Source organism: Dioscorea cayenensis, chromosome 17 (assembly GCF_009730915.1).
Source record: "Dioscorea cayenensis subsp. rotundata cultivar TDr96_F1 chromosome 17, TDr96_F1_v2_PseudoChromosome.rev07_lg8_w22 25.fasta, whole genome shotgun sequence".
NCBI classification, from domain to species: Eukaryota; Viridiplantae; Streptophyta; class Magnoliopsida; order Dioscoreales; family Dioscoreaceae; genus Dioscorea; species Dioscorea cayenensis.
The window spans coordinates 21,057,602-21,066,907 of NC_052487.1; the positions used below are offsets into that span (position 1 = coordinate 21,057,602).

Genomic DNA, 9,306 nt, shown 5'->3' on the forward strand with positions numbered 1-9,306 from the left:
TTGATTATTTATTTATTTATTATGTTTGTTAATTTCTTTTATGTAAAATAACGATTGGAGAGCTATTTGAGGATGTCTTAATTTCTTGGGTTCAGCTTGAGAGATGGCTCAGATGGAATTGTAGCATCCTTGCTTTATCTTTCAAACAAATACATAAATCTTTTTTTTTTCTTCTTCTTCTTCTTGGGATGAAGTGGATAAACCAGAAAACCTCAAAAGAGAGAAATGGCAACAACGTGCAACAATAACAACAACAATAGAGGTCCACTTGATGTAAGACAAGGTACACTATGCAAAAGCAAAAGGGTTCAACTTAGGAAGACCTAAGGCTAAGTGAGCTAAAAAGACACAAAATAAGAATAGGCCAGTGGGAGTATATATACGCTCAACTTTCATGATCTACTCGGCTCGGCTAACTCCTTTGGAATCTACAAACGCCATGGTTTCTCTTGACCTTGTTGGTTGGTTCCTCTAGCTTCTATCATTTAAGATATGGGATGCAAATTCCCAAAAAATAAGTGAATTAGTTATGTTAAAAATCATAGAAGAAGAAGAACTAAAACAAGATACGCCTATTTCTTTCAAACCAGATGCTCCAAAGAATATTATTGATTAAATAGTGTATCCATATATGTAACTTTTTATATACCTCTAATTAAGTCACAACATCTAGGATCCCCATAGCTCAAAGAGAGACTCTGGGCGACTATTCAGATTAAGGCTCTGAAGAAAAATGCAATTTTATACCACAAAAGGACAATGAAGAAATAAGTGATATGAGGTTTCTATTGTTGCACAATAAAAAACATAGGTAGCAGTGGGGAATTTATTACATTTTCTTTTATCCAAGTTTTTTAGAGTAAGAAGTTTGTAATCCCAATCTAACCAAGTGAAAGCTTTAACCTTTCTCAAACAAAAGCCTTGGTAGGGCGACATTGAATGCCTTCGTCTATGAGAAAATTGTAAAAAGTTCACGATGTAACAAACATTGGCACCAACGTTTTAGGTCTTTAGAGTCGTTACCAACCCAGTTAAGTAATCATCAATAGAAGGATCAACTTTTCTTAAACTGTGGATAAAGATAGGAGCAATATTTCTAATTGTACCAAAAGGATGAGGGGTGTTAGAAGAAGCACCTGGCCATAGATCGCAAGGAGCACAACTCATTATAACTTCCAAGAAAAAGGATCTCTTGGATGGTAGCCTTTGGAATAAGTTCCAAGGTTGATGGTGTTGGAAGTAGTTAAATTGTATGATAGTAGTTTCACACCACCCTTTGACTAAAAGAATTTTTCACCACGACTTACCCAGTAACGTTAAGTTGAATTCCATAAGATTTAGAATTTCCCACCAGCCTAAAGTTTCTTGGTCTGCAGACCCATTTCTAATCCACTTGCCTTGTCAGTGTCAAGGTCATGCCATAAGAAGTCACGACAAATTCGACCAATAGATTTAATTAGAGACCAATTAGGGGAGTTTATATATAGTTAGACATTTAATAAATAGGGATGGATGTGAGAACTGAGTTAATTATTTTAAGTCTACCTCCTAGGGAGAGCATCCTGGCTTTCCAAACTAAGAGTCTAGCATTGACTTTGCTTATTAGGGACTCTCAATCCTGTTGTCTGAGACACCTACCTGAGATTGGAAACCAAGGTTGGTGAGTGGGACTGTGGGAGAAGACCTATAAAATAGTTTAAGGTGTCAGTGAGGGATCTATTTGGCTGAAGTTTTTTTTATTAAGTAAAAATATGTTTTTTGGAAGTTTATCTATACAAAATGAGCTATCTTTCCAAAAATGAGTTATCTTTTCCATATGTGTGTGTGCATATATATATATATATATATAAGTATATATATATATGTATAATCACCAAAATAGTCCCTATACTTTTCTCTCTCTTCCCTTTTGATCCATCTACTCGAAGTCTCCCGACTAGTCCCTTTACTTTTGAAAATGTGCCCACTTAGTTAGAAATACTCCCAACTAGTCCCTCTATTTTTAAAAAATGCGCCCACTTAGTCACTCTAGTTTGGTCATTTTTAAAAGTAAAGGGACTAGTTGGGAGCATTTCTAATTAAGTAGACACATTTTCAAAAGTAGAGGGACTAGTCAGGCATGTTCGAGTAAAAGAGACCAAAAGGGGAGAGAGAGAAAAGTAGAGGAACCAATTAAGGTATTATGCCACATATATATATATGGGGCCAGTATTCTAAGGATGTCCCTAGATTTAAAATCTAGGGATGTCCTTGGCTCAGCCGTTAGATTTTGATCTAACAACTGAGAGCTTTACCCTTTTTAAATACTTCAAACGCTATCTTATCTCTATCTTATCTCCAGACAATTAGTTCCTTTACCTCTGGATGTGATCTTATCTCCAAAACGGATGCTGCGAGCCTTCTCCGCTCTTCATACAATAGCTTGCCTCTAAAACATTGCGAGATGGACACGACAGGATGGGAGACCCAGGGGGCACGGTGGGACAGGAGACCGGTGTGGAGCGTGGTCTACTTGAGTGGCTCGTTGATGCGTTCTGGTCAGATGATGGCATGGTGCACATATGGGACTTGCACACATGTGCGTTAAGATTGTAAAGCATGGCTTGTGCAGAGAAGCTATATGTAGCATTAGATCTCAGTTTGAAGACATTGGTTTTATCTCGATAACTAGAATGAGTGAACGACCAAACAAGGAAGTCTCAGTGGTGAAGTTCTCTCATTTTGTTATGAACTAACTGTGCTAGAATTGGGTAGGATAGTTAAGGATGTGATAATTGAGTGATTAGCATGAAAAGGATGTAATTAGGAGAAACAAGAGTATTAGCAATCCTATTATTATTAGTATGATTGTCCTGCCACATAAGATGTTTGATAAAATACCTGAATGGCAAAAGTTATACACTTGTTTGAAATTGTTACAATGTAGTGATTAATCTCAATGGAAGAAAGTTAAATGGGTTTGCCAGCCTTTTTCTCATCTCCATTCTCTTCCTCTTTGAGCTGAAAAATATTATTTTGTTATGGTGACTTCAAACAAATCTTTTATTGTAGTAAAATTGAATTGAAAGTCACACAATTAATGTATTAGTGATGAATTCTCAACCATTATTACTTACAATCTAACAATTACTTCAATTGAAAATGGCAATTATTATTTACAAAAATTTATTTTTTTTAATAAATAAACAATTAATTACATGTAAATTATTAGACTGATGCCAATGCCTCCCCAGGCCTTTAAATGAAGATTGATGTCAATGTCTTACAACTTGTATTCTTCATACATACATTTCAAATTGTAAGACTGATGCCAATGCCTCCCAAGGCATTTTAATGAAGACTGATGCCAATGCTTCCCCAGGCATTTCAAATTATTCTTCAACTCTTCATTCATTAAGTAATAGTAACCCCATGCCCCCATGTTTGTACCATGCTGTAGCACAATCATAATAACAAAAAAATTAAAAATAATTCAGTAAAACCTTTTCCATGAGCAAAATGTTGAATGGTGGATCCCAATGCCTTCCAACTTCACACAAGCCAACTCTCTAACAACTAATTTTATACAAGGAACTATAATTTGTGAAAAAAAAAATATTTGAATCCAAATGCCAAGGATAGCCTGAGATGAGAGTATGTTTGCACACACACACTAAATTTGTTAAACATATTATTATTCTTAACAGAAGAACATAAACATAGTAAAAAAAAATGAAAATGAAGAAGAACAATAAGAATCATTCACATGGCATTCATAACCACAATTAGATACCCAATTTAGAGACAAAGTTTTTTTTGCTAAGAAAAACAAGAGACAACTACAGAAATACTCAGTAATAAATAGTGACAAATAAGAACCAATCACATCAATGACAAAAGATTCAGTAACAAAATGTGAAATCATCCTTGAACATATATAGAATGCAAGATACAATCAATTGGAAGTACATAGTGATAAATAGTCCAACACCATGAAAGCTTCCTAGGATTGACCTGCATTTAAAGATAGAAAATTTCATTAGTAAACAATATGGATGATTGAAAATATGAATCAACTTAACGCAATGTTTCAACAAAAAAAAAATTGTCTTACTCAATGAGCATGTAGTCATGTAATGACTTTTTTTTCCCATATCTACTACAAGTTCTTTTCCTCTTGGCTAATAATTGAAGATTGATTCCAGACTTAATCCTTGTATTCACTTTTGGCCGCCCTTTGCTCTTGACAGGGTTTGGATCATGAATAGTGATATGCGACCCACAAACATCATCTTCACCTACGAAGGCAAACATAGAAGAAGATCCAATAATCTCTTGACTTTCCTCATTTTGCTCGGTGTGCATTCCATGTCCTCGCATGCTAGACATTTCATTAACCATTTTATAGATGTCATTTAGGTTAGGCATAATTTTCTCATATATCTCTAGAGATGAAATGGAATGTGCAATACGAAAACACATATTTTGTGCACTCCACTTCATCAAGGATGTAAAGGTATTGTTGCCCATCTCAACCATTAAAGCACTTGACCTATATCTCGCATCCATAGTCCAACGCCGGAGAATATATTTTTTTGGAATCTTTGCAACTTTTTTTTTGAATATTTTCAATATATGACAACACAAGACACCCTCTCTCTCTCAAATTTCTTGCAAGAGCATGTAGCCAATGTCTCTCCATCCATAGTCCAAAGCTGATGACTAGAATTTGGAAAAACTTTTGTAATAGCCTTCCCCATAGCCAAGTCTTGATCAGTAATAATAGTTTGTGGATGTTTCCCTAGCATACATTTCAACCATGTCTAAAATACCCATAAAAAACTTTCTTGTGTTTCATCTGCGATTAGAGCACAACCAAATAGAATAGATTGCTTATGATGGTTGACTCCAACAAAAGGAGCAAAGGGAAAACAAAATCTCTTAGTTTGATAAGTTGTGTCAAACACAACAACATCTCCAAATTCTGAGTATGCCATTCTAGATCTTCCATCTGCCCAAAAAACTCATCAAACTCCATATCAAAGAAGAAAAAATCGTCATTAAGTTTTTTCTCCTTGAAGAACTTAACAATTGCCATGCATTCTTGCCCAATATTATTGTTTCGAACTCCCTTCAAATGATTTGAACAGTCATCTCGAGTAATTAATGCAGACCCCGTATTTGAAAGTGTTTCATTCAATATTCGATACATTTGGCTTGGTCCCACTCTACTTTTATGCAATGTCTCCATCAAATATTTACATGTTTCACTAATGTGGCGGTAAGACCGGATCTTCTTCACCTTGGAAGGAGTGCATAGTAAAAGATGGTTATGCACATCATCAAAGGTCTTTATGGTCCATACTCCATTCTTCATTCTTGACACTATCATCCGAGCTTGGCAATTTGTTCTTGTATCTCTACGTCTTTGAATAGCTTTTCCCGTTTGCCTTTTGTTTGTCATCCACTTAGTTCCTTCTTTATCACAAATAAAGTGCCGACATGTAATTAGTTGAGAACAAGATGAACGGTACACAGACCTCTTCTTACTCCAAAGCCTGTAGACATTGCATAATCCAAATAATATCGAAATGCTTCATCCTCATTTTGAAACTCCATACCAACAAATGGAGTTCTTGCCAATTCATGTATATCTTGAGATTGTGGACTAATTGCTAGTTCTTCATTTAACCCGCACGGATTGAGTTCATTCAAATCAATATCAATATTCTCAAATACGGAATCATCATCATTGATATTCTCCATGACATTCTATCAAGAAAAATACAAATAATTACAATATATCAAAGCATATCAAAAAATTTTCAAAAGCCTAATTTGACCATTAATAATAAATCTAAAAACAATGAGAGAAAAATTACTTTTATTCAAACTATGATTATCATAGATTAACATAGATAATCAAAAAAAGACCCTCGACATTACCTTGCGGATCACCTATAATTTAACATGACAAAAAAATAAAAAAATAAACATATAGTGGAAACAAGAAAAATCACATCTAATTAATTACAAAATAAAATTCGAAAAGCAAAAATATGTTCATTAAAAAAAGACACAAAAATAAATGTTGTATTCTTTTTTTCAGGGAATGCTTATCATCACTATTATTCAAGAATTGGAATATAATCTTTCATTCAAATAATTTCTCTCAAGTTTTCCATTCACAATTACATTGTTGGCATTCACTATCATTAACAAAAATTGAAAATTGGAATATAATTAACATATTTTGCTCAAATAATTTCTTTCAAGTTTTACACTCATAATTACATCTTTTGGCATTCACAATCATTAACAAATATTGAAAGTTGATCTATTGAAAACCTTGGCATTAGTTCATACATCAACAAAAATTGAAAATATATACTAATTCAATTCACTAACCAATTAAAAGTAGAAATATATGGATGGGGGAGGATGGGGCTGGCAGCCAAGGAAAGGCTTGCGGTCCAGAGAGGACGGGCCTGCAGGAAAGGAGAACCTTGGTAGTATTGGGCGGGCTCAGGGGAGGACGAGGCCGACAAGAAGGGAAGAGCTTCGTAGTGTGAGATGGACTTGGCGGAGATGGAGGACGAGGCCGGCGACAAGAGGAGCTTGGTAGTGCGGGATGGCCTCGGAGGGAGGGATCAGATCATTAGGGAAAAGTTTGTGTATAGAGACATGAGAAAACATCACAATCCATAGATGAGGAATCAACGGTTGTGATGAAAACATCCTCAGAATTTAAAACTAGGGACGTTCTCAAGGAACGTATGGCCATATATATATATATATATATATGCATGTTTTATTTGTTTGCAAGAGTTCATGTGATATGAGATTAGCATGTGCGCATGTTGCTATGGCATATGTATGCTATGGGCCATAGAGTGAGGCTAACCTTGGGGAGGGGTTGCCTTTCGCGCATTTTTTATTAAAAAATAATTATCTGTCATAAAAATATTACACAAAAGAGATAATCGCAACATAACTAAAGGAAAAATAATATATATATATATATATTAACGTAGTTGTAGGTAGTCTTTTATTTACTTTCCAATTTAAAAAAGTCAATTTAAAAATAAAAATAAAAACAAATATAAAATAATTCTTCAATTAATTACAAATTTAAATCATATAAACTTGGTAAAACCTATAATATCAATATCACAAACTCTGATTAAAATTTAGATCTATCTCCATCTCATTGAATTTTGACATCACGCTAAATTATAGTCTCCTTCATCTACTCTCTAGGTCCTAAAAGGAATTAGCTAAGTTAGAGGAAATTGAGGACAAGTTGTCAAAGTTCATCTGCATCACTCTTCACACACACCAATAGTTGATCAAAATGAGTACCTTAAACAATGAACTTATCAAAATTAAGAAAAAAACATTTACTCGCAATTGTTGATCAAAAATGACTACTTTAAACAATGAACTTATCAAAATTAAGATAAATTAACATTCACTCGAAAGAATCGAGGGGTGAGGATGAAGATAGTGAGATGTCTGAATATGAAGGTCCAGACGAACCCGGGATGATTGCATGACGTTAGATCAATTTCGATCAGGGACTTCGCAAGGAAACCCCCGGTTCGTAGGGTATCTCAGCATCCGGAATCCATCCATAAGAAAGGCCGGATGGATCAGGGGGTTGAGGCTGCTCTGGGTTTGGGTGCTTCCCATTAAGAGGACTTTGTCCTTGTTTCTCTCTCAACTTCTTCTTCCTCTTAGTTCCTGTTGATTTTGGTGTTCTACTCATTATCCAATTTGTTTACATGTTATTCACTAATATTACTAATATTGTCTGTTGGAATTGCAGAGGCATCTCAAAGCGGGATAGCTTTTCTCGTATCAAATTTTTTATGAAGAAATACAAGCCTCTTATCTTCTGTCTAGTGGAAACCAGAGCTGATAACGGTAGACTCGCTAAGTTTTGCTCCAAACTTAGCAAGCGTTGGGCATGGGCTGCCATTGTTGCAGAAGGTTACTCCGGAGGGATCATTGTGGCTTGGCAAAGACATATTGGCAAAGTCACTCCTCTTGTCCGATCCAGGTTTGTTTTACACTTAGTAATCACTAACTGCAGGAATGAGTCCTGGATTATCTCTACTATTTACAACTCCACACATATTCAGGAGCAGTCTGATGTTTGGTTTGAGCTCTCCTGTCTTACTTATGTTTCTATTCCCTGGATTCTCATAGGTGATTTTAATGCAATTGTTTCTCTCTCTGAGTTTCAGGGAGGATCTCCTATTTATTATCGTCGCAAGGCTCGAGTTTTCTCTGATTTTATAGCTATTAATAATCTTATAGAGGTTAATTTTGCAAGTTCTAGTTATACTTGGTGCAACAATCAATTGGGTAATGCTAGGAAATGGGCCCGGCTTGATCGTTGTTTGATTAACTCCTTAAGTATTGACTTTATTGGCTCTTATATTATCAAACACCTCCCCATGCTGTTCTCTGATCATGCCCCTCTTCTTCTTACTCTTACCCCTCGTGTGCCCATCAAAAAGAAAATTTTTAGATTTGATAATTTTTGGCTTGAATATCTCGACTGTCATGATGTAGTTCGGGAGACTTGGTCTCTCAAACCTCATTCTAACCCCTTGCATGCTTTCTCTCATTTATTATCTCGTGCTCGGACTAATCTCATTGCTTGGAAGAACAGGGATCTGAATTCCATTGAGGCCAGTATCAATAAATTGGAGTTGGAAATTCTAGAGGCAGAGGCGTTAGAAGGTTTGAATGGTAATATAACTTATGTTGACAATGCTCTTTCTCCACTATATAATCGTCTTACTGCTTTGCACCGGCAAAACTCCACAAAGTGGGCTCAACGTGCCAGACAGTTGTGGGTTCTTAAAGGTGATCTCAATACTAATTTTTTTCACAATTCAATTCATTGTCGCAATCATGTTAATTCCATTCCTCTCATTACTAATGATGCTGGAGTTGTTGTTACTGATCAGAAAGGCATAGAGAAAGTGTTCAGTAACTTTTATATGAACCTTTGGGCTGATCCCTCGGACAACTCGGTCATAGATATTTTTCAGGCGCTTCCCTCTGATCTTCCCTTGATATTGGCTGCCGATGGTGTGGCTCTTACAAAGGAGGTTACCAAACTTGAGGTATATTAGGCTCTTAAATCCCTCCCCTCAAGTAAGAGTCCTGGCCCTGACGGCTTCAATTCTGAATTTTATTTCTTTTTTTGGAATGATATAGGTGATTCTCTTTTTAATGCTATCTCTTACTTCTTTAACAATTCTGTCATCCCTAATTCTTGGGGCCTCACTTACTTCCCAAAACTGTTTCTGA

General features: G+C 35.6%; 1 protein-coding gene across 1 annotated transcript; it reads left to right on the plus strand.

Moving 5' to 3' along the window:
- Positions 1-6,552: 6,552 nt before the first annotated feature.
- LOC120281255 lies at positions 6,553-9,306 on the plus strand. The gene is made up of 3 exons (XM_039288124.1): positions 6,553-6,647; positions 7,808-9,119; positions 9,214-9,306. Exons 1-3 carry the CDS (start codon positions 6,553-6,555, stop codon positions 9,304-9,306), a joined length of 1,500 nt encoding a protein of 499 aa, XP_039144058.1.